We start from the raw sequence: 26,064 nt of genomic DNA on the forward strand, positions 1-26,064 counted from the left end.
GGTACAAGCAGAACTAACTGCTGGTTTGACCACCGTGGAATCTCACCTGTGAGGTTCGCACAGCCCTCACCTTGGGTTGGGGGAGGACGGAAAACCGGGACTGACTCCCCCAGGCTCGAGCTCGTTCCGAGGGAGTACCAGCTCATCATTATCCACAGGTGCAACTCCCGATGGCCACTCTCCCGCCGGCGCTCATGTGCGAGCGGTTTTGCATTTGCATTACAGCGAATACACTACACCTGTGGCACTCCCGATGGGACGGCGTTCATCAGCGCCCAGCGCGAGGATCTGGTCGGCTTTGGAGTTTTGTTTAACAAACTCCAGCTGAGCTTTCCCTCCTCATGCTGCGGGCGCTCCGCGGGCAGAGCAGAGCCCGCCGTGTCTAGGTGAGCCGCAGCGCAGGTACGGGCGGCTGAGGGGGCTCCCGGCTCTCCGGAGCCCCCGGCAGCGGCCGCTTTCCCGGTTTTCCAGCGGGACGGACTTCGGGGCGCTGCCCCCGCCTTGTGGCACCTCCGGCGCGGCCGGCCCAGGCACGGGGCGGGACGGGGCGGCGGCGGTGCCGGTCCCGGAGCCAGCGCGCCCGCCCCCCGTGCCCTGCCCGCCGCGGGAGGAGAGCGCGGCGGGCCCGGCCCCACCTGCGGGGGCGGCGGCGCGGGCAGGACGGCCCGGCGCTGGGGTGAGCCCGGGACGGCTGGGCGAGGTGAGGAGCGCAGCCTGGGAGCGCTGCAACATGGCCTCCTCCTCCTCCTCCTCCTGCTCCTTCCCCTCGCGTTCCGCGGCACGGGGCGGCACGGACCAGGTGAGCGCGCAGCCCTCGGACGGGGTGAGGCGGGCGCGGGACCGGCGGCTCTTTCTGCTTTTCCTTCTTTTCCCTCCCTCCTCCTCCTCCTCCTCCCCGTTCCCGTGGGCGCTCCGGGTCAGCGCGGGGTGAGCGCCCGCAGCGGCGAGCGGGCTGTGCCGCCGCCCGCCCAGGTGCGAGGCTGCAGCCGGGAGCGCCCGCCCCGGCCCCGCCGCCAGGGCCGCGCGGCTCTGCCTCTGCCGGGGCCAGCGGCGGCCGAGCGTCTCCCAAAACAACACGCGCCCCCCCACGTTAATGCCCCGTTCTGTCGGGAATGTGGCGGCTTGGGGCGCAGGTGTGTTGCGTGTGCTTTGCGTGTCTGCCTTGCTCGTGTTTCGCACCTCTGTCATGAGGCAGCGATGTGCTTGCGGGACGGAGGCTGAAAACCCACCCGGGTAAGGGCTGGAGGCTCCCACATCCCTACCTGCCCCCGCACCCGGCTGCCGTCCCCGGTGTGCGGCTCGCTGTCGGGGACGGTGAGGGCAGGCTCACATCCCAGCACCCGGGGGCCGCACTGGGACAGCCACAACAAGCCACCTCCAGCGGTGCTGCAGGGCAGGTGAAGGGAAGATGCTGTTGAAGGCTTCACTTCACTGTGAATTGTGCCACAGGAATTGTTTTTCTCCCTGGCCTTCCCTCCTCCGCGGTGGTTAGAGCGAAGCCACGGGGTCAGGTGAAGGAGCTTTGCTGCTGTGGTCTGTCTGCCCCAGGTATTCGATGTGATCACTCTCTGTTTATTGCTCTCACAAATGCTGCCTTGTCTTGTGAGTGCGTGCACTGGTCCCACGTTCTTCCTACTGAACACTAATGGCATAATCTATTTTAGCTGAAGATTTGTGTTCTCGGGGCAAAGAAAGAGCACATTTTGCCTTATTACTGGCAAAATGACACTTCTTCCACTAGAAGTAAGTTTAGGGAAAAGGGATTGGGAAAGTATGATAACTGAATTATCTCTCGCCCACCCCTTTTTTTTTTTTTTCTCTTTTTTTGGGCTATATGCCCAGAACTGCTGAAACTAAAACTGAAAACTTTCAAGATTAAAGGTATAATTAATCAAGGCTGAATAAGCTTTATTCTTTGTGGTTTGTTTTGGTTTTTTTTTTTTCCTTCCCTGAAGTTGGTATCTTTTGAATCATTAAACTTTCCTGCTTCTAACACCACTTTTGGTACTACTTGAAACACCTAACTGGATACAGAAGATGGAATATTATCTGTTTTACCGTAGATTGTTATGGTTTCTCATGTTTCTCCCTCAAATGTGTGTGGTGTTCATGCTTTTCAGTGGAATGTAAATTAACACTCTAGGAGGACTGATCAGCTAGAAGTAAGTTACTGCTCTGACAGTTAGGCTCTCTAAGTTCTGGTTGGGCAAGATGCTGTTCCCCCTGCCCAGCACCTCTTCTTTTTTGTGAGCCCTGTGTTTTGAAAGAGAGTTCCCTGAACAAGAAGCCAGTGCTTCTTACTGTGGTGTCAGAGCTCCAGGCATTTTTGCCTCTCTTTCATCACTTGTCTCAAGGATAAAGAGAGAAAATATGACCTTGTGTGTTCACAAAGTGGGGAGCTTAAACAGTTGTTCTCTGAAAGGTTTGTAAGCTAGGCTGGGCTGGAAGTGTTGAGTTCTTAAAGAAGGTGGTGACTGTTCTCAGTCTCCAAATTGTGTGTTTTACAATGTTGGGATTGGAGTAACCTCAGGATCATTAGAGACTCAGCTTTGTCCTCTGATCCTTCAGTCCATCAAGGGCAGCAAATTTCCCATTGGTTTGAGAAGACTCTTAGGTCAGGCTCTAAACTTTGAGGGTGTCTCTGTGTGGTGGGTATGTAAGATGCTCTGATCTTGAGACACCGTTAGGGCTTGGTGTTGGAAATGGGGACATGCTTTGACACAGTCAGTGCTTGTTAGTGAATTCCTTACAAAAATATTTCTGCCACCGTTAATCTCTCATTTCTCTGGGGATTGACTAATGCTCATTGCATGTTCCAAATGATACTGTACCCTCATGTGCTGTTACTCTGTTGATGCCTGCCAGAGGATGAGATTGGGGATTTCCATTATTAAAAAACTGTCACCTCTCCCATCTTTTCCAGATGCTAATTTATTGCTCATGTTCGTTTTGGAGATAATGAGATCTGTCTGTTATAATGCACTGATTTACAAAATCATGTGAATAATTATGTGTGGCTAAATAGTTTCTTTTTTTTTTTTTTTTTTAAGCTAGTGACAGTTTTTTTCTAAGACAATTTCCAGGCTTTGCAGAGCTAAAATTGTTAATGGCATAAGAAAATAATTTGTTATTCAAGGTTGTTTACAGTCCTGCAGAACTTTGCTGTTGATTATTTGGATGGCCCTTTGGTCTTTATTTCACTTCAGGGTTTTCTAAAATGTCTTGTTCAGAAGCTTGTGTTTCTAAAATGTGACAGGAAGACTAGAACGTACTTTCTTGTTTTAGTTTTGTTAGTTTCTTGTTTTAGTTCTTTTGGTTTGACGGCTCTTGGCCTCAGCACCGTGGGCATTCTTAAAGTCAATGCCTAGAAGTTAATTATGCTTGTAGGTCACCTACAGTGCTGTGCTTCGTTCTGAAGTGTTTCTATTTGATATATTTAAGGTGCTGAAAATTTGGGGATTGTCTACGGCTTGAAAGACATCTTTAAACTTTAGAAATGAAAAACTTTTGTGCTTTTTGCCACTTAGCTTAAAACTGGGGTGTTTGTGGGAAGAGAGGAGACAGTGGTAAAGCTGTTGGGCAGGGGGAGGAAAAAACCCAAAGGCAGTTCAAATATGACAACCATGTTGTTATCACATAAATAAGAACAATAAAAATAATTATTTACTGCTGAAGTGGAAAGTTTATTTCACAGAGTAAGCTTTTAAGTGTGATCTGTGAGACTGCAAGTCCAATCATAGCTGCTCTGAAAGACAATAATACATGCAGATATTCAGTCATTGAAAACTCTGGGGGAAATGGCAGTTTTGCAGTTAAAAAAAAACAACAACCCAACTAAACAATCCTCCCAAGCCCCTCCCTGTGTAGCACACAGATCAGACCACTCAGTTCTAGACAGTTGTTCAATACAGGCAAATTCCTGTCCTTGCAGTTTACTCTGGTTTTATCCTACATTTTTATCAGCTTCTTTTTTGATTTGTTTTTTTCTCCACTCCAAACTCTTGGAGTTCTGTTCTTATATACTCTCTTTCTCAAAATGCAGTGTTCTTGACACCATGTAAAAACTATTGACATACTAATCCAGTTGATGATTCCCTATTAAAAGTTATTTTTGCCACTCTCTGTTGTCTGGAGTGGCAATATTTCCCATATGCATTAGGTTTTGTGATAAGCTGTTGACAATGGTGCTTGTGCTCCTGCTGGCATGGCTCTTAGTATGACAAAATAAGACCTGGCATGTTGCATTAATTCTGAGAAAAGCATGGTTTTGCAATCTTTAATCAGGCAAAGTTTCGTTAGCTCTTTGAGGGAGCTTAACTCTTGGCCTAAGGAAGATTTTTTTTTTAACAGCTGGTGGCACTTGTTAGCTTTTTCCAGAGGCATGGTGTGATGAGGGCAGAGGCCTGAGGGTAATATTTTCTGTTTCTGTGGGTTTTGTGGTTGACTTCTGATATGTAGTGTTAAATAGCTGTTTATGATGCTGACATGCCTAAGAAGGAGAGTTTTAAAGCTTGAATTTTCCGAAACAAATCCTTCAAAATAGTTTAAAGCATATTTTTCTCTTTAATTTGATAAAGCTAGTTTAGATTCCATTATTTTTTTTCTCTGAAAAAATTTTGTAATTGGTCAAAAATGGGAAAGGAAGTGTTCCTTTTTTTTTTTTTCCCATCTAGGGAGGAGGGGGAGAAGTAGTAGGAACTGTTGCTCTCATATTCTGTAGTTACTAAGTGCCAGAACTTTGCTACTCTTTTGATGAGTTGCATGTGCTGCCTGCTGGTTGGTTCTGGTCGCTTTTGCCTTCTCAGCTGTTGAATTATATCAGCGTGCACATAAAACACGTAGAAAAGAGTTGCTTGCACTGTGTGTTTCTGCTGTCCTTGCCATGGGGATGCAGTCTCAGGCTCTGTAACTCTGAGGAGGATGAAGAGGACAGCAAAGAAAATGGCTTCAATAAAGTATTTATTAGTGTGATTGTGGCATTCCGAGAAGCCTCCCTGTGCTTGTGTCAGTCATTGCCTCATTGTTCATGTGATGGTTCTGCACTCCTAGAGTCTTGCCCAGCTTTAGTATCCCCTTGAGCAAAACCCACCCTGTTTAGTCTTGGAGCAGTGGCTGTTCTTTCTTCTCTGACCCCCTGGGATATGCCACAAAAATGAATCTGCTATTAGCTACTTGGTTATGTTGTAATTTCTTAGCTTCAGTTCCCACTGACTCTTTGGAGAGGAAGGGCACCATACTTCAATCACTTTTTAAAATTCAGGAAGTTGTTCTCCTCCAAGGGCATTCTGAGGTTGGTGCCCTTCAGAGGAGAAATTCTTCAAACTTTCCATATAATACCTGGAGTATGCATCATGACTTTATCAGGAGGCCTTATTGATCCTATCTGATCATGACTTGGAAAAAGCTGTGAGCTAATGAAAGGAGTCTTGCATGGCAAAACCATGAGTATTTCCTTTTGCCCTGTGTTCCACTGCTGAAGCAAGGCCTGGCTGAGCTCCTGCACTGACCTGCTGTTATTACTGAAAACAGGCTGTGATGACAGCTCCTTTTAATAGGAGAATCTGAAGTAACATTCTGCAATGACAGAGGAGTTAATGGCATGTGGATGTTGTGGGAGAGCTGGTTTCTTACCAGAGTCTTCATGGAGACTGGGTTTTTTAGGTTATAAAACCTCAATGATATTTTCCATCTATTTTGGAAAATACTGTTCAAGGAATTTTAATAAAAGGTAATTTTCAGATGACATGCACAGAACAGGTGTGAGCTAGTTTTGTGATCTTTGCATGCTGTTGTTATTAGTACCATAATTTAAGCATGTGTGCCTTTTAAAGAAAAGAATATGGAATTTCTAGGTTCCATGACAATAAGTTTGCTCTATTAAAAAGCAGAAATTAAGAAAATTATGAATGACCACACTCTGGCCTCATAACCAGCAGGAGTTCCTCTGCTTTTATTTCTGTGGGGTCAGAATTCCTGCCTGTTCCTGTATTGAGGGTGCTGATGATGTAGTTTGTGAGGAATTCCTTAGCACTAGGAAGATGTTCAAGCAGCTGTCTCTGTTTTTCTTCTGAATTTAAAATTTAGAAGTCTGAAGCTGTCTATGGTGGGAAACCTCAATTTTCAAATAAATGTTATACAAACAGCTCTAACTTGGTTTTGACCCAGTTTACTAATCTGTAGATTTTTGTTGCATGTGTCTCACTCTTAGAAGATTATCTGCTTTTCTGTTTCTTGCCCTATTTTTTTTTGGGGGGGGGGGGGGCAGGGGGAGGGTATGGGTGTGCATGGGGATGATTTTATTTAAGCTCTCCTTTCCCTCCTGCAATTTCAGGCTTCTTTCTGTCCATTTAATAGTTTAGTGCTGCCTTGGCCAACATAGTGGTTTCTATGCAGATTCAGTTTCCTCAGAACATCTGTTCAGCTTTAGGTCAAAGAAAATTCATCTTGAGGTTGCTGAACTTAGCTGAGCAAAGAACTCTCGGTCACACCACAGAAGGGATCTGACAATGCTGAAAAATGATCATCACTTGTTAGCCTTTTCTCACTGAGATAATTTGATCTATATGTGAACCCACAGGTGATTTTAAAAGCACAAAAGTCTTCTGGGAGGCGCAGGTGTTCCTTATTGAGGAGAGTTAATTTGAGCCATTAGAGTCTTCCTTGTTTCTTTACAACTCTCCTCTTCTTTGGGAGCTTTCTGTTTCTGTTGTGGAGGAATCCCAAGAAACTGATTCCTACTGCTCTGCAGGACTACTGACCCTTTTATGGAGGTGTTTTAGGGATGGATGTGTGATGTTGGGTGAGGAGGTAAAGAATGATTTGTGTGAGGGAGGGAGTGTGCAAGGTCGAGTGACGCCAGTGTGCTCTTTAAATTGTGTGTTTGTGGTAGAATAGAGCACTGGAAACTGAGCAGAAGGGGTGAGTCAGCTGGTCTTCCATTCTGACAATCAATACTGCATTCAGGGAGAGCAAAAAGACATCTAATTATAGTGTAAGTATGCTATAATATTAAAAAGTAACATATACTAGTCGTCATGTGATGGGTATTAAGGGAGAGGTTAATTAACTTGGCCAAACGAGTCGTACTGACTTTATCATAATCTTTCAAGGGAATACTAGAGGAATGAATAAATTTGGTAACTTTCTCAGAAATGATTCATTACTTACCCTCCAGTGACCACAGTGCTGTTCTTTAAAGGCAAACAGCTTATTGACAATCCTAAAAATAAAAAGAGGGGGGACTCTGTATGAGTGTTTTTGTATTTTATTCAAACAGATAAATTGCATTGTGTTGTATTTTGGTGTGTTTGGTTTTTGTAGATATCTGAGGCCACTTCTGTAAGTCAAGATCAGTGGAGATTAGAGTTCAGGCATGTAATTGTGTTATTACCCTATCTTTACTCATATGACTGCATGGTGCAACATCCCAGCTACATAAACTGGTACCTGTATCACCCAGAACTGTGGAACAAATTGTCTTTAAAGTGTGGTAAGATAATGGAAAATAAAGAAGGAATATGTTCTAAACAACCTCTTACAACACTTAACTGAGAACATTACATACACCTAGGCTTGCTCTCTTGAAACTGTTGGAGATTTTAGGCATAATAGCTACAAAGAGATTGTGTTCAAATTTAACTGGGCTTTAAATTAGTGAAAGTAATGACTTGTGCCACAGACACGACCCCATTGTGCAGGTGGAGGATCTATAAGTGTGATTCAGTGTTTTAAATCTCCAATAGCAGAACCAATTTCCTTTCATATTCCTCTCTATATCTGGATTCTGCTTGCTCCTGTTCAAAGAATATTGCAGAGAGAGCACATATGCGTTTGTCTGAGAAGGCAAATAATTTCACAGGTCATGACTTTGCAAATGCATGAGACAGCCTTACTCTGGGAGAGGAGCCTTCGGTGGGAACAGGGAAGAAGGAAAAGGCCAGAGCCTCCTAAATGGCGTCCACCTCGTAAACATTTGCCATGTAAAACAGCAGCAAGCAGTGCAGGGGCTCAGCTTTTACAGTTGGTCATGTTTAGCCCGCAGGACTGATCTTGGGGCTTGCTTGGTCTTAGACTTGGTGCTTATGTCCTCAGCCGGGAACTCAACCTGTGCCTTCAACATCTCATTCAGGTGCCTTAGTTCTGAATACTCTTTACACAGCAGAGAACTTTCTCTTCCATGTTGTTTGTTTAGTTGTTTTGGGTTTTTAATTTATTTTTCCCCCTCCCTCCCTTGGTGCATCAAATCTCCTGCTGAACTCTGTTGATCCTTGCAATCCTCTGCAAAAAACCCTTGTTTATTTTCCTCCATCCCTCCGTTATCACTCTGAAGATTTTAATTCAGTAGGTACACTTGCTCACGGATTTTTTTGCTTTATCCTTCAAACTTTGCAGCCTTTAGTCATTTTGGTGGTGTTGCTCACAGCACATTTCTGAGAAGTGTTTTGTTGCTGTAGCTGGGGAGAGGCGGGCTGTGGGATTGTTGTGGCAGGGAGCAGGGCAGGTGCTTTGCTACCTGGTTTCACTGCTGCAGAAGGGGTTATGTAAATAGGTTGAGCCTTGCCTCTAATTTCTGTGATGTAATGTTTCACAAATAAGCACTGTGGTGTTGGAAACCCAGGTGTTAGAGGCAGCAAGCCAAACACATTTAGAAACAATGGGACAAGTCTGAAGAGTGATACAGTTTTCCAGCAGTCCTCCTGTAGAAGCTAATCCTGCATTCTAGGGAAATTCATTGGAAGCAACATCTTTCTGGAGGGGAATGATAAATTGTGACACGTTCACCTGCACCTGGTTTAGTGGTTGGAAAAGCCTGGGACTAGCAATAAGGAGGTCGGTAAGTCCCAAATGAGGCTATTTTTATCAAGTCTCATGGATAACAGCAATGTTTCACTATAAAGATAAGGTATACAGTCTGCTGTTCTAATTGAATCATAAATCAAAGAGGTCCAGGAGAAAAAGAAAGAGAAGAATGCAGATGCATCAGTCTGTGTCAGCTCAGCATACCTTCCTGTGGGTGGCCTGTATTTCTTTTCATGGGCTCCATCCCTGCAAAGCTGCTTTGTGATCTCAGTCTGATGTGGGTCAAAAGGGGAAGATTGTTAACATTCCTCCTGCCCCTCTCCATCACCATCAGCAGCTCTCAGTGGATATCAGTCCTTTGGGCTTGTGTGGGAGAGGACAGTGGAATTCTGTGCTGCTTCTAACTGCTCTTCCAAATATTTCTGTCTGTCCCTTATCTGGCTAATAACCCAGCTCCCAGTTCTGGATGATTATAACGAATTGTGATTGATTTAGTAACTGTGTTGCTGGCACACTAGTGTTTTCATATTTTATTTGCATTCATGTGCTCATCAGGATGTCTGTGATATAAAAAAGCTAAACAAACAGCTATTGTCCAAGAAATCATAATTCTAGGTAGTGTTCTCTGCTACTGCCCTCTAAGAGCTGTCTTGTCCCTGCCTGGCACCTTGAATGCTACTGTTTATGTGGCTCTTTCTCTCCACTTTAACAATGGTGCTGTATTTGCTTTGATAAAATTCACTAGTACAGTGAATTTTGGTTTTACAGGATAGAAACAACTGTATTTTTTGGCTGAATTTAAACTGCTTTCCAAGTGACGTGTACTTTGTTCTGGAAATGAATTCCACTGGGTTGTTATAAGGAGTTTAGAGTGACTCATTACAGTGATACAAGTAGGTAACAACATGGCTCTGAAGCGATTAAAGGCTTTTCATTTTGTGTTGCATTTGTTCTAACCATCATAACTCTAGTGAAGCGCATGTCTCTTTCTTCCAGTCTCTTTCTCTTGTCTTTAATGTGTCCATCTTCCTAAAGAACTTGTCAAAGGATGTGGCATTGTCAAACAGTATTCCCTTGATCAAACTCTGGAGCAAAGGAAAATACAATACTCGGTAGTGATCTATAGCTTGAAAAGTGAATGCGCAAAGATCATTAACCTCACACTGAGCTCAGATATATTCCCTGCTGGGAGGGGATATTCCAAATATGGTTATTACAAAAGTTTAATGTCAGGGAGAAAGAAGTTTAGAAACAGAAACAGTTTTATGTCCCCACTATAGATAATTTTTACTGAAGATGAGTACGTGTAAAAAGATACTCCTAAGCAAGAAAATTCTGTGTTTAATGTTTCTTTTATACCCTGTTTTCCCATCAGTTAAACAAAGTGCAGTGAAATGAAAGAGGCTAAAGTATGATAATTTTGTTTAGTCAGGCACATGGTATGTGTAACTGGACTGTGACATTTAGGAACAAAAATTGGTGTCATTCAGACTCCTCCATCTCTGGGTGCAGTAAGTGGATGGGGCCAGATGAACAAAACCCACTGGAATATCTAATCAGGAGCAAGTGCTTTTCTTAAGGATGGAAAGGCCGCTTTTGCAACTGCTAGTTGTAAAAAATTAGTTTAATTTGAAAGTGGATCCAGAGATTTGTTTCATTTTACTACCAGTTAAATCAATTAAGAGAAGTAATAGTCTTGGACACCTGTAATTTTGTCATCTGCTTATTTTGGTGCCAATTCCAAATGCTGCAGGTGATTTTGGCAGTTCAGCATGATAATCATGGTAAGCCTTCTGCATGAAGGACTAGTATCTGAAAAACACTTCAATAGTAGTGTAAATAAACACTCAAACATTGAGTTTCATGATGTAAAACCCCTTTGTTCTTGTTTATATCAGTTGTTGCTGATGTAAGTGTGGCACGTCCAGCTGCAGTGGTTGCTCAGTGCCCTTGCTAGGGTTTTGGCCAGTTAAAATTATATACAGTACTGTTCAGCACAACTCTTTAAGCACCTTGGAAAGCACTGATATAAACTGTGTATTTTAAAGTATTATGTAGAAAGAAGTTTGACCTTCCTGGAAATGTATCCATGCATTATATTGATTTTCTCATAGCAAATATATGAAAACAACAATAGTGGAACAGTTAAGAAATGGTAATTGACATTCCCATGACTGTCATAAAGGATGAGCAGAAAATGTGTGACTGCTGCTATGTGATCACATTCAGCAGTTTTGAGTACACCCTCTGCTAGCACTTCTGTCAGGGCCAGGTGCTCAGTTGCTGGTTTTGTCAAGGTCCATCCCCTACAAATGCAGTATGGAAGATTTATTGATCACTCTTGCTGTGTGTGATGCAGGTGTTGCTGTTCTCCCTATATGTACAAATGTGTTTGTGTGTGATGGCAATGAATCTGGAACAGAAAACTGGCCATTGCAAAACAGCCTCTGATTTAATGAACCGTGCCAAGCAGAGCTGGGGCTCAAAATCCTGCTGACATGGATAGAAGCCCTGAAGCTGATTATGGGTGCAGGAGTGGCTCTCTTTGTAACTGGCTTTACAGTAACCTTCTCTAGTTCAACATCAATTGATCTTTTTCATAGTGATTAGGTAGATGATGGTAAAACTTGCAGTGCTCGTTGTTCTCTGTTTGAGTAAAAGCACGTTTGAAAACTGATTTTGTGGTGTTCAAATATCTGTTCATAAACAGCTATAATTAATACTACAGAAGGACTATCCAAGAATTTTACTCAGAATCCTTCAGTTTCTAGTGAAACATAATACTTTTGTTCTCGTGGAACAAGCTGTATTCCAAGCCCATTGAATTGTCTTCCAAGAGGAAAAAAAAAAAACCAAAACAAATGAACAAACAAAAACCAAAAAACAAACCCACAACAAGAAACTACACCAAAACCAAACAAACCCCCAAACACCAGTGGAAGCCAATGTTTCATTTTAGTTCTGAGATCTCGATCATTTTCCCCATTAGTGCTACAGGGAGCTCTTGAATCCTACTGTGAGTGAGCTCTGTGCTTTCTGGGACTGCTAGATGCTCTGAAGTCTTGTTCTGAGTGCTAAACCAGGGAGAATCATCCTTAGCATTGATATTGGATTTCCCCATAAGCCTAAATTTTCTCCTAAAAATCTGTGGTGAAAAAACATTTTCTGCTCTTGGGGATTTGCACTAATGCTGTCAATCACTCATCTGAAATTTATTTCTTCTTGTCTGTTTTTAAGAGTGATTATTTCTCTCTTGGCACTTGCCAGCACAAATATGTGTCACTGCATTTTTGGGTTTTTAGCACTGTGCCCTGTGTAACCAATCAGGCAGCCCAACCTGACGTGAGGGTGTAAAATTTAAGATGAAGAAATGCTCAGCACATCTCTGGGTGCAGTAAGTGGATGGGGCCAAGTGTGCAGAACTCAATGCAATATCTGATAAGGAGCTAATGATTTGTTAAAGATGGAAAGGCCACTTTTGCAACTGCTAGTTGTAAAAAATTAGTTTAATTTGAAAATGGATCTGGAGATTTGTTTCATTTTATTACCAGTTAAATCAATTAAGAGCAAAGAAATTAGGTAGCAATTGCTTAATATTTTAAAATGCATATCTTAATGTGGTATAAGGATATTTTAATCTGTATTCAAACTCATTCATTTATTATGAATTTATTATCTACAATATTATGAAATATTGTAGTTTATCTTTAAATAATGATTGTCATAAACCACAATTAATCTAAATAACAATTGTTAAATAAATACCGTGCTGCAATAATTTTTCTCATTTCTCTATCCCTTGCCGCAGCCTGGGAGGGAAAAAACCCTGTGTGAAAACTGATGTTGTTTTGATGCTAGTCAGCAGTAAAACTCCGTTTATCTGCTTTCATTTCTTTGACATGGCTAACTTCTAATAAATGAGCTCCCTGCTCTTCAATTGAGACTCAGTGAAGTGTATATTTTTGTTTCATAATAATGTCTACATGATTAGCCAAGTAGAAAACTGCATACTCAGTAGGAAAAAAGAAATTAAAGAGGGTAACATTGTAATAATAATCTTCCCTAAATTGCAGTAAAATGCTCAGTTCTGAGCCTGGGTCTCAGTTCTGGGGTACTTTCACTCCTCTATAAGCGGGGACACAGTGAGTGTGATGTAACTGAGGAACCTGCCACGTAACTGCAACCCAAAAGAAGCAGGATAATCCCACAGCTAGGGGTTAGGATGGAGGCTTGCGTCTTTCCTTCTCCCTCTGCCTCAACAGTAAGTTTGAATTTAGGCAGCCTGAAGTGAAGAAGCAGAGAAGAAAATTGTGCTGTGTACTGAGAGCCTCCCTGATTCAGGACCTGATACAGAGTAGAGCCATGGGATCCTGTCCTGTGATGGGAATTCCCTCCTTTGCCTCTTTGCCCCATGGTTCTTGATATCCCTGGATAAGCAGGTTTTACCTCTTTTCACAAACTGACCTTCTCCTCTATACATGCCTGAATAATTTAAGCTTTTTTTCCCAAGACTTCTTGCCCTTCACACTCTTCCTGTAGCATAGTCAGCAGTGCATTTATTTATTCTTGTGTGTATGAGGGAGTTTCTTCTGTAGTTTGGATCTTTGTGCAATGGTGGAAAAAGAAATTGAGTTGTTTTCAGTGTGCTGTAATCTTGTACAGCATCTCTCCCCAGCCTGTATCCAAAACTGTGTCCTTTGCTCAAAATAAGTGGTTTTACTCTATGCCATCAGGACAAGAAAAACAAAATAAAATGTTTCCTTGTATCACCTTAATATTTCTGTAGTGTTAGCAGGCAAAAGAATGTTAGTCATGTTGGTATTGGCAGCTCTCAAGCATTTCCTTGGTGAATATATAGACAAGAAAGAACTGTGGAAGGAGAACCTGAAGAAAGACTTGCACGTTTCTGTACTGAATGGAGAGTGTGATTGTTTAAATTAGTGAGAAAAACAACTCAGCGCATTCACTGCTGAATGCCAACTTCAAGAAAAAAAGCTAAAATGTTTTAGTCAAATAACTTGCCAAAGAAGGGGCTGTAATCCCTAAGTTTTGACATAAGTGGTTATACTCAATTTGTAGTGTATATCTTGAAGTGAGAGGATAAATGAGGCCTTTTTTCTCTAGACCTGTTGTAGGGTTTTTTTCGTTTATTTTTCTGTAAAATGGGTTTTTGCCAATCCAAGAATAAAAGAAAACTGGAAGTTGGGTTGTTCCGGAGGCCACAGAATCTGAAAAGTGAAATACTTATAAATAAGTGAGAGAAAGTTCCTTAATTGGGAAATGGGGAGTATTTTGGCATAAAAACTGCAAAGATGGTAACAGCTGCTTTATCTTAAATTTAATAGTTTGGCCTTAAGATGTTTGACTGTGGATCTTCCCAAATTAGATCTGGTTTGTTTTTCATTGCATTTAATCTACTTACAAGTAGTGCTTAGAGTTCCCTCCAACAGCTGCACAAAAGGGCATTTTGGGAATCACAAGTGAACAAATGAATATTATGTGTGTTTTTGTCAAGTCAGACTTCCAAGAATCAGCTTTTATGGAGGAAAAAGATAAAATATGTGCATTTTTATACTTAGCAACAGTTCCCACCTCCCCATTATTTTATTTGGGATAGTCTGATGCCTTTTAGTCACAACATTTTGGGGTTCATTTTTTTGTGAAAGTGAGCAAGCAGACAGATTTGAGAAGCATGTTCTGTGCTGCTCAGTTCATAATGTTCACAAACTGTGGACTGAAATTTTGTCTTACAGAAATGTGAGGTCCCTGAGGGTGGGGGATGGAATAAGTTATTTCAGGAGCTGTGTGAACAGTCCTGTAGACTGAAGACCTGAGCTAAGAAAATTCTGTAAGCTGTATTTTTCTTTACAGTTTTATTTGCAGGCTAATTTCTTCTGGAGAGTTGGGCTATATTTTCATATATAAATTCAATTATCATTATTTCTTGACTATAAGAAATCAATTATGCACTATCAACTGCAGAGCCACAGGCATTTTGCAGGACTCAGTCTTTAGGGAAAACCACAAAAAAATTACAGGATAACTGCCCCCTCGGAGCTGGTGCTTTTTTTAACCTGATTTTGTGATCCAAGTTTACTACTTTGCTTCCTGAAGGGCTATTCAGAGTCAGGACTGGATGTTTAATTTTACACTGAAATTAATGAAGTCTGGATGACTTTCTGCCCTTCCACTGCAGTGCCCTTCAGTATAACATTTTTGTATACTCCCTGGCAAAAAAAAAAGGGGAGAGTAAAAGAGTTTCTACCCAATTTATACTAATGTTGTGCTGTTTTTCTTGCTTTTGACTGTATTTCAGGATGATTCCTGGGTGTATTTATGCTTTCTATTGGACTGTAGCACCTGATGAATTGTTGTTCAGAACAGGCGAGTAGTCCTGCATGAGAGGCAGAAATCAGTAGCACTGTTGTGAATGGGAGTCAGAGTCTTCCTGGAAGACTCAGTGCTCATCCTGAATATTGAGAAAACTGAACTGAAGCCTCAAACTGAAACACAAATCTTGTGTTGGGTTCACTTGGTAAAAAATAGGTCTGTAAATCAGTTACTGTAAGGAAGCTTGGCTCAGCTGAGTATTTTAGGTGTGAAAAATTCTGGTTTTATTATGAGAGTCTCTCCCTTGGAGAATGAAAGAAAATAACTTACCCCTATTTTCCCCAAAGCATACATACTTCCAAAGGTTTAACGGCTTCAGGATTAGGAAATTACATATTCCTTTTATTGTTTTTTGCTGCTGTGAGTTTTGTTGGTTATTGGGGATGCATAAAAATTGTTTCATGTGAGCGCTATGGAGGTTGTTGAACCACAGCGTCAACATTCAGCTAAATCATTGTTTAGCCTTGCAATTGTTTCTTTTGGGAAGGAATTGCAGGTGGGAGGTAAAAAGTTCAGTGTAATTATTTCTCTACTGTGTTGGAAACAAGCTCTATGCCTATTGTATGCACTTGCCTCTGAAGTATAAACAGTTTATGCTGTTGGAATGTTTTGGGAAAGCAGGGAAGGTATTGGAGGAAGGGTGTGATTTGTAGCTATTTAAACTCCTGCATTTAGTCAAAGGGGAGCTATTATTTAATTTTCACTTGCATTTAATTGATTTAGCTCCAAGATTAGATCAGTCTGTGCCTGGGTTTAGCATCAGTGCATGGGATCTGATATGCAAAGCTGTTTTACTCGCCCAGTGCCCCACAGAGGCTGAAGCTGTACAGGTCTGAAGAGCTTTGGTGGCAACATAGCTCATGTGCTGGGAGGTTGATGAGGGAAGGCTGTGAACCTCCCTGGTGTCTGCTTCCATTCCTGTTGCCTGTGTCCAGCTGATGTGCTGTTTCCCACAGCCCCCTCCAGTTCATCTGGCTGCTGTCATCAGCTGGGTTGGGAAGGCAGCAGGCACAGACAGAGGCGCCTCTGGTGAGAGCTGGAGGAGAGAGGAGGGCACACAGTGCTGAGTTACTGCGACCTGCTGTCCTATTTCTCATTTTCACAGCCTCTGCTGGCTGGTAAGAGCTCTAGCAGGAGCTGACAGCTGCAAGAAGTAAGGCAGAAGTTGTGAGCAGAGCCAAGTATGGGAAGAAGTCCGAGTCCCGAAACTGCCCATGGTGGCTCTGCTAACAGAATGTAATCATCTGGGGATAGCTGGTTGAGAAGACAAAGATCCCAGGCAAATAATTTATATTATTTCATCTGCCAAGTGTGTTAGTGTATGACCTATTAAATACATAACTCTGCAAAGAGCTGACAGAATGTTTTTGGTGAGAGAATGTATTTTTCATCTGGGTTTTCCTGTTCTGGTAATCCTTTCTGTCAGTATCTCTCTACTGACTCTCAAGACATTTTGAACTTCTTGGCTGCTGTTGATTAAATTTGACAGAGCAGAAATAGTTCAAAGCTAGTTTTCCACAAGCTTCTTGAAAAGAGGTGCACAGACAAATTCACATTCCCAGTTCATGCACTGTAGTGTTAGCACACAGCAAAGAATCTTAGCTAGGGTGAGGAGCAGGCAGGGTAAGTTCCAGTGCTTACAAAATGACTTGCTTAATTGTGTCACATGCCCATTAAACAGCTTTGCCACCAACCTTTGTTAAAGTTTACCAAAAATGAAACTGAGATCCAGCTTGGAAATTGTTCAAAGATGTGGAACATGTTGAAAAAACCAAAGAGGGTTTTTTTTTTTCCCTTTATGTTGTGTAAACATAACTGTGTTGGGCACAGTAGGACCATGTGCCCAACGGGTATGCATTTCTCATCCTTACAGAAATAGGGTTGTGACATAGGCAGGCAGTCCTAAAAAGTCTAAATCCCAAAACCATGGGATCTTCATGGTCCTACCTGTGGAGTTGTCTTCCAGTAGCTCTGGCACTGTAGGACCTGTGGCAGTTCTGCCTGTGGTTTCCAGACCCCCTTATCTCAGGAGCTGCCAGGCTTTGGAACAAGTGCCTGGGGGTCAGCTCTTGGGGCTTTCTGATGGTTGCATTTCCTTGCCAATTTCTGCCTGCTCTCTTTTTCTTTATTTCATTGTGATATTTTGATTATGATATGTGGCTGTTTGTCAGGGAGAAGGCTAAATTAACCAGAAGAATGTTCTGTAACCAAAGATAAAAAGGCAAGCATTTCTTGTTTTCTGCATACAGTTTTAGAAAGGACAAGAGTTTCTTCTTGCCTTTTAGGTGTACATTCTTCTTGTAACTTACTAACAACTTATGGTAAATGTTTCTGCCTCTGGCAATTTCATTTCCATTCACTTATTCAGTCTCCCAGCTGTTTACTTTTTACAAACTGAAATGACCAATTTGCATAAGGCCAGTCCATGCTAGATCTACCTGGTAGACCTAGATGATACCAAAATATAGTTACTCAGTTAAGTGATCATTTTAAATTGTATTGATAGCATTTCTATTGAATGGACATATTTTAAGTATTCTTAAAATTTTCATCTAATTATCTAATACTTTAAAAAGTTGATTAACTTTGCCTATGCCTGGGTTTTAGTCCTCTGTAGCCTTAGAGACTCTCTAGGGCACCATCTTCAATGCAATTACCTTTGTCATCTTTGCAACCACTGGGAAAAAGCTGTATGGTGGAAAAAGACCGGGTGGGTACTTTGGATTTTAACTTTTATTTACAATTTCTGAGTTCAGTCCTAAAAAAAAAAAAAAAAATGGAATAGTAGACTAGTGCTGAAGCAGTGGATGTGGCAGAGAGTCTGCTTTCCTTGAGTCTGAACCTGAGCTCCCTGGGCAAGTTCATAGGGAAGAAGGGTGGTTTTGCATTATTTGTTCTTAAAATAAACATGGTTTTGAATATATAAAGGGCATGTGAAGCATCCAGAAAAGAATGAGGAAGAAAACCACTTTCCTTTTACAGTAAGTTCTAAGTAAGTGATGTATTAAAACTGTAGTGTTGCATCACAACACTGTGGTCTGCAGAACTGTGTCTCTGCATAGACAAGAGCAGATGTAAAGATGATGGCTGCAGACACTTAGGTTAATTATTTGTCATGTTTCATAACATGTGTGTTCATGTATCACATTATGTACCATCTAAAAGTATTCCAGTTGTTAATATGTGTGATATGGAAATAAGAAATCATGATTTTTTCTGTGCCACTTCTTGGTAGGATCTGAACTGATGGATTTGCAGCCTGCATTTTCTGCTTTGTCTGTCAGCTTTTATCAATGGAAAATTAATAAATAAATTACTCTTTGTACTTATAACTTGCAGGTGAAACCTGACCTATAGATTTAGGGGTATATTTAGATTTTTAGTCTAGTTCCCAAATATAACTATTTTATAGAATTGGTTTTTGCTGTTCTAGCATGCTAAGAAATTTGGCTAGAGAGTTGACTGCATGAATATCTGAGGTGGTGGCTTCTATGGTGCTCTCAATTCTGATAGCAGTTCTTCATGGGACTGCTGAAGGTCTTCCAGCTTCCCAAACCTCCAAATGTCAGTGATCCTTCAGTGTCTTGATTATTAGCCTGGAGGTTAACTGTTGTTATTTTGCAATGCTATTGCAAGACAAAAGTTTGTTGGTTTAGTACAAGAAGACTCTTAGAATTGTGAAGTAAAAAAAAAAAAAAATTGCTTTTCATAACAGTCATGACTGAGCTTAGTCCTGGTATGTTCAATATATATCAATTCATATACCCAAAACCATATTCCTCTCTTGTAAGGGCCATGAACTGCATCAATGAAATTGTAATTCAGAGAACTTTATTTTGCTAGAAGTAGTATTTAACTTGTGCATTTTGAAATTACATTTTGAAATTATTTTCCAAATACTTGTAAACATTTGCTTGTACATCATCACCAGGGATTATATCAGTTCTCTGCAGGAAATTTGTTCATGTGGTGATTGACACTTTCATTTTTCTCCTAGAGAGAAGGACATTACTAAATGCATGGAAACTACACAAGAGGGTTTTTCCAGAACAGGAAATTTCTCATTAGGAGAGAGAGATCCTCCAGGATCCTGCCCACTGAGAAAATATGAAGAAAATGTACAACTCAATTGCTTAATGAAAAACTTGGGATCTCTAATACTTGTTACTAGGGGCAATACTAATGTCAGCAGTAGGAAAAGGTGGCTGTCCTGCTAAGCTTGTATTTTCATGCTTCCAGCTGTGATTGCACAACACCCAATAGCAAATGCAGTGTTCTCCGTGGGCAGTGTAGTAAAATGATGTTTATTTAGTGGTCCATGAGACATCAAGGCAGAACATTTTGGGTTTAGACTTCATAATACTTCAAAATTAGTACTTCAAGGGTCATCACACCAACCTGTAGTGGTCTGCACTGAATGGGGTTTATAGTTTTAAAACATATTTGAGAGAATAATTACGTGGCAGAGCGTAGTCTTATACCATGTGACTTAAAAATGAGAAGGGTCTTGGAGAACGGCAACCAGCAAGAACACTTTTACAGCAGCAGGGATGTGGAATTGATCCTAAGGTATTAATGTTCCTCACCTGTCCTTGTGCTCTTAGACATTCAGCCCTCTGTATGGAATGTGCTGCACGATCACAGGAACAAAGCTTACTGCATTAATGACCCTGGGTGTTGTATTTTTAACCTTCGCCAAAAGCAGTCAGTTCGTCTTCCCTGGGTGACCTGACTAAGTTAGTAAATGTACTTGTTTAATCAATTTGCCAGTGGCGATTTACCATCGCCTTTATTGGGGTGGGGTGTGGGGGTGGAAACAACAAAGGTGATCAGAGAGAGGGTGCTTCATTTGTAGCCTTTTAATGTTGTATTTAAAACATGTTGACTCTAGTCTTTTGTGCCATTTTTCAGTTGAAAGATGTTTTCCTAAAACCATGGGAAGGCCTGTGGATAGGCTTGTAAAACTTCTGATGATGACCAAGAGCTTTAAATGGCTCAGAACCCGTGTCAAAACCAGGGAGCAGAACTGGGGAACATCCAACAGCCGCTGGCTCTTGTGCCATGTGTGTGGCTTTCCCCTCTGGCAGGAGTGTGTGTGGAGCACTATTTTCTACAGAGAAACATGAATGTTTGTAGTTACAGATGTTTTGTGTGTTAAATCAGTGCTTCTAGGCAGCAGATTTGGAGTGCTTATGTTCTTTCACCTTTCTGCCAGTGTGCAGTAAGGCTTGGTGCAACCCAAAATTACAGGATTTCAGCACAACTTGGGAAGCTTTCAGTCTGTGCTGTAAGCCTGATGCTTTCTGCAGAGCACAAGGCTTCTCAGAGCACAGACCAGTGAGGGAGAACATGTGTAGCTGGGCTACTCTTAAAGCTTTGTGCTGCCCTGCATTGCCAGAGCCATGTGGGACAGCACGACATGCTTACCACAATTGTCTTCCAGAATATTTTAACCCTTAATTATTTTATAATAATGCTTGGATAAAGGTGTTTTTTGTTGTTGTTGTGTTTTGTTTTGTTGTTTTTTTTTTCTCTAGAGCTCTGAATTTTCTTTTTTCAATTACATTGGTAACTCTACCCCTTACTTGCAAGAAATCAAGCTTGTTCCTTGTTTTATTCCTTCACAACACTTTCACCTCTGTTTCTTTCTATGCCTGCTGTCAGTATCCGGGTGTCCTGTTACCATTGCTGCTGCTTAAGTGCTTCCTCTAAATTTTGCTTCATGTACTCAGACCATTTTTGGGAGTGGAGGAAGGAAGGTACTTTAATTTCCTGCATATTTGCTAGAAGCAATCACCCATTCTATCACTCTTCCCAGCAATCCCTGTGTGGTGTAATTGTGCCACGTTTCACTGATTCAGGTCATGCAGAGTGGCTACAGAGATGTATATCTGTTTCCAGACAAATACTGGAATACAGTCTGGGCACTGTGTCCTGGTTATTAGTTACACTTATTGCTTTATTTCAAGCATTCTAGCATTTTAATTTTTTTTTTTTCCTGCAAGACCTTCATCTTTCTGTGGCTAGCTTACTGAGAGATCAAAAAGCCACGCATGACTCATCACCTTTGTCAGTATCTGGTGGATCTGAAGAAAAAACTAGAAGCAGGAGTGACCAAATTAAAATTTATCCTTCAAGTCCTGACTTTACCGTTTTTCCCTTTCCCTCTGACTATTTGACAACTTATTCATCAAGCATATGCAGCATGTGCTACAAACTCCCTCTGTCCTTAGTCACGTTAAAGAAGATCCACCTCTGTGCCTGCCTGCAAGGCTCTGAATTCTAGTTGCCAGTGCATTCCCACACCCACTCCCTGGAGTCTGTGCCCACGTGTTACAAATGACATGGCATTGCTCTCAGAGTGTCAGGGGACAGTTGTAATATTTTGTTACGGATCACCCGTGTTATGGGATGTTGCACAGCGTATTTTTATCTCTGCATGATGGCAATGCTAGATGCTCACCTCAAAACAAACATCCTGGAGCTGGGTGACGAACGCAAAGAGAAAGCAAAAGAGTCCTGGATCTGTTGTAGGTGGGTGGTGTTAGTAATTCTAGTGGAAGTGTTTTAGCAGTAGTAATTTCAAGATATAAAAAGAAAAGGTCTCATATAAACTTGCATAACCTTTGGCTTTTATAATCTGTCAGGAGGAGAGGAAACTGCATAAGGTTTTTATTGCATGAAATGACTTTCTCCTTTTCTCCCACCTTTATCAGTCAGTTTAATAAGATAACACCTCTTAACATTAGCTACATAATGGCTCTGAAGCTGGTACAGCTGGGAAGTGAATGAGAAGCGTAGGGGAAGGAAGAACTCATTCAGTGAAAAAGTACAAACAGTAGGCACAGTGGGTGATGAAGTGAACGATAAGCCATTGTCGCTGACACACTTGGGCACAGCAAAGAGGTCACAGTTGGTGTGAGCAGTGTTCGCTTGCCCCTGCCCGGTGGCTTCTCAGCTCGTTGGGAGCAGCCGCTTGCCCCGGCGGGGCCAGCAGCAGCCGCGCCACCGCAGCGGCCACCAGGTGGCACCGAGGCCCCACGCTTGTGCCACCCGAGTGCGTGTGCCGCCGGTCCCGGGGCGCCCCGAGTGCAGGAGCTGGTGCTCCCGCTGCGCTTCTCCGTTTCGGACACTCCTGTGTTGGAGACGCGCATCTCGGTTAGACGAGCCGGTTGGATGTGTTACACCAAGGAGTTCAGGGAGGGTACAGTTTTGTTCCTGAAAGCGGCTGAGTCACATCAGTGGTTATTACGCAGTCAGGAAATTCCCTTTGGGTTGTGACAGATTTTTTTTAAATTTTTTTAATTTTTTTTTCTATGGATATGTGTTGTTTTTTTTGACCCCGCTCAAAAAAGGTTATGCTTTATATATTGGCTGTTGTTCTACAGAACATCATATCAAAAAAGTAATGAGTTTGCTGTTGTGGTTTAAAGCCTTTCTCCTGAGGGCTGTTCCCATGTATAATCTGGAAGTGCTTTGCTGAACGGGATAACTCTGTGCTCGGAATGGTTGTAGCTTTGTGTTGTCTCCTGTGTTTTCCTTTGCATGCATTTAAACAAGGACTCCTGGAAATGAATGCTTTTTATCTGAAATGCAGAACTAGTAGACTTTTTATATCCTAGTGGATAGATTGATCGATAGATGCTGGGTGAGACACTGGAGAGAGCAAAGCACATCTGCCTCTGCCCAAAGATGTAGCTCCTTTCTCTCCCTCTTTCTTCTGAGAAGTTGCAGTTTGTGAGTGTGTGTTGCTCTTGCCTGTCTTGGTGGAAGGTGGAGACCCTAAGCTGCGCTTCTAAATGCTTTTCCTTTCATTTTGGCTCTACTGATTGTGCTAAGTCAGGGCAGTAGGAGCTCTTTGTTCTGTCTGCAGTGTTATGTATGGCTCCCAAGCTTGCCTTTCTCTGGTAATTGATCCTTCCTTTCAGCATTTAATCAGTTTAGCAGGTTCAAGTGCCATCATTCACATTTATGACTGTTCTCTGAAGCAACACAGCTATTCAATATCTGTAGTGTGGGGGGCTGAGGGGGGAAGTGAGAGGTTATTGCAAGCTAAGTATATTAACTGAGAAAAGGGATTTAGAAAAAAAAGCCATGCAGAAAGGTGTTGATTTTTTTTTTCCACAAGGAAACACAAAGTAATAGCCTGGGAAGGATTAAGAGGATTTAAGGCTCTAATAACCCAGACTGACTGGAGTGGATCTTAATCTGTATTTCTTAGATAGGACTTACGGGACTTCCCATATTTTCCAGGAGATGAAACCTTTTTAATTGTCAGTTATGTAGGGAGGAATTTATTTGGTTTATTTGGCCAATGGCATCTTGTTGCTGTTCTGAACCTGCCTTGCTTGCCTGGCTGCCATCACTGGCAGTGCTGCCAGGCCTTCCTGAACAAGATGAGTCCTTGCATTTTTCATAGCGCTGCAGAGATGTCATCACATCACTGTCGCAGTGCAAGGGCATTCCACATATGAAACACTGTTTTTCTGTGTGCATATTGCTGCATTTGCTATGGGGAGGAAATAAAATGCAGATATGCAACCAGCCCTCCAGCCCCAGTCATGCTGAAATTACTGTTTTGTCTTGGGACAGCTGATCCATTTGCACAGTGTTCATCACTCAGCGCCTATCCCAGCATTCTCTTTTTCTAAGTAGTAATTGCCCCTGCTGGCCACAGATCAATTAAATTCTGTATTTTTCTTGGTAGGAGATACTGTTGAACCACCTGTCATTTCCCCCGACATAAAATAAAACAGTCCCAAAGAAAGAGGAGTGCAAGAGAGAGAGTGGAAAATACCAGCTTGGGAAAAAAAACCCCAAACCAACAAATGACAACCCAAAATATTAATGGAGGAATAGGGTTAGAATAAAAATGTAGTCTTTGCCATGCATGCTTAGATAGGCTGTTGTGTTGTCTTGAAATTTAATGCAAATGTGCTTTTCCTGTCTTTGTAGTCAGCTCCTGTTAAAACTGGATTTCTGTGCTGGCAGAAGAAATGCCGGGCTGTGCTGGGCTCTGTGGCATTTCAAGGAATTAAAATAGTTGAAAATTAATAATTGGAATCAGTCCTGTGCAAGCAGATTAGATTCAAGACGACAAATATTGTTAGAGTAAATGATGTGTTTTATCACAAAAATAAAGCAAGTTCTACTCCTCTTTGAGAAACTTTGTTGTTTAAAGATCCACTATGGGCTGTGTTTGTTTGTTGAATGTGTTAATCTGCACTGTGTTAGAACACTTAAAAAAGCAGCTTGCCTTTTTTTTCCTCTTATTGTTCAGGACTTAATCTGTATCAGTTGGAGTTTATGAAACAAAAGCGATAATTTATCCTGATAATATTTTGTTTGTTCTTGGATACTCTTTAAAGAGACGAGATCTTAAATTCAGTGCCAAGGCCACAGCCTGCATTTTGTGCTGCTGTTTTATCCCACACCTTTTCCTCAGGTCTCTCCAAACATGCCCATTAACACTGAATTGCAATTCACTGAGAAGTCTAAATGTGATCATGGCCAGTGCTTGCTGATCTGATAACTCTTGATTGTCATGGTGTTGGTTTAATACTCTCTGTGTGCGTGTGCTCAGAACATTGTGGCCTCAGCCAACAGCATTTGGAAGCAGAGGAGGCATTTGCCAGTGATTAGTCCAGGTTAGTCTATGTGCTAGGTTGTACTGCTGCTGAGATATTTCTGTTCTGTAACACTTTGGCTTCAGATGCAATCATAGAATCATAGAATAATTTAAGCTGGAAAAGATCCTTAAGATCAAGTCCATCACCAAACCGTGTCCCAAACAGTTCTTTATCCCTTAGTGCTGACTGCTGTGCTCTTGTCATTGAGGAAATGCAGCAGTTTGCACCTGGAAGATGGCTAATAAATATGTATTTATTACACAGATCATGGATGTTGAGGGAGAGAAGAAAATAAATTTTATGCTTATTAATGCTTTCCTGATTTTTTGTGTTTTTGAGGAGGAGCTCATGCAAGGACACTTACAACCTAATAAACTTTTATGGCCTAATCAAACCATATAATAAGACATGAGGAAAAAAATCTTAGAAAGGATTTATTACCTTTGGTTTCTGCACTGCTGATGTGAGCTGAATCCTGGCACTTGTGATCCCTGGGACCTGAAATTTTGCTGTCTCTGGGTGTGACTTATCACGCAGAGTGTTTTTGGGACAAGCAGCACTTGCTTTCCAGCTGGTGCTGCCTCTTTTTTAAATGACAGGAGGTTTCTGGCAGGATGCCTGAAAATGTCTTAGACTTTGATTATCCGTGTAAAATATCTAGAAAGTGTTCTGAAATTCATCTGTAGAGAGAGCACTTGAAAAAAAAAAGCAGCAGATGTCACTTAACTGATGATTTTTTCACTTTTAATGCTAACATTTTGTTCTGATGTGTAGCTTGCTATAGTGCATCGTTTTTCTGTAAACAAATAAATGTAAAAACACTGCTCATGGATTGAGTTGCTGGAACATTCCTATAAAGTAGCAAGCATCTCTTGTCATGAGCCTTTTCTGAAATACCAAGGCAGTGCTTTCTGCTGCCTTCGCAACACGAGCTGCAGTAGCTGCCATCTGGAGAACAGATCCATGCTCAGTACAGGGTTCTGCACTGGGTGGGAAGCATCTTTTTGATGGACCCAGCCCAGACAAAGCTTTGTGTGCAGGTAACTGTTCCATTGTCAGCTGGCAGTAGTGTTCATGTGCAAGGCAGTGCACACGTGGGGCATGTTGACGCAGATATTTCTGTTGTTATTTGTGGGATTGAACTTCAGCTGCAGCCTTGCCTTGAAATAGGATTTTCCATTTATGCTGCAGCCACATAATTTTTACACTTTGAGATATTGCCCCATATGTGGTGTTTTGCAGGGTA

The 26,064-nt window shown here is 41.9% G+C and overlaps 1 protein-coding gene across 3 annotated transcripts in view; it reads left to right on the plus strand.

Annotated features, from left to right (window-relative positions):
* The first annotated feature begins 343 nt into the window (after nt 1-343).
* The window catches only part of ANK3 (ankyrin 3), a 339,367-nt gene continuing 313,646 nt past the window's right edge, over nt 344-26,064 (plus strand). Inside the window, exon 1 of one of the 3 annotated variants that reach the window (XM_038140068.1) lies at nt 344-799. In XM_038140068.1, the coding sequence (XP_037995996.1) occupies nt 731-799 (69 nt within the window). In that variant the 5' untranslated portion in view covers nt 344-730. The remainder of the gene's footprint in view (nt 800-26,064) is intronic. The other 2 variants (XM_038140063.1, XM_038140067.1) reach the window with 2 other exon arrangements.

This window comes from Motacilla alba, chromosome 6 (genome assembly GCF_015832195.1).
Source record: "Motacilla alba alba isolate MOTALB_02 chromosome 6, Motacilla_alba_V1.0_pri, whole genome shotgun sequence".
In the NCBI taxonomy this organism is placed as follows: Eukaryota; Metazoa; Chordata; class Aves; order Passeriformes; family Motacillidae; genus Motacilla; species Motacilla alba.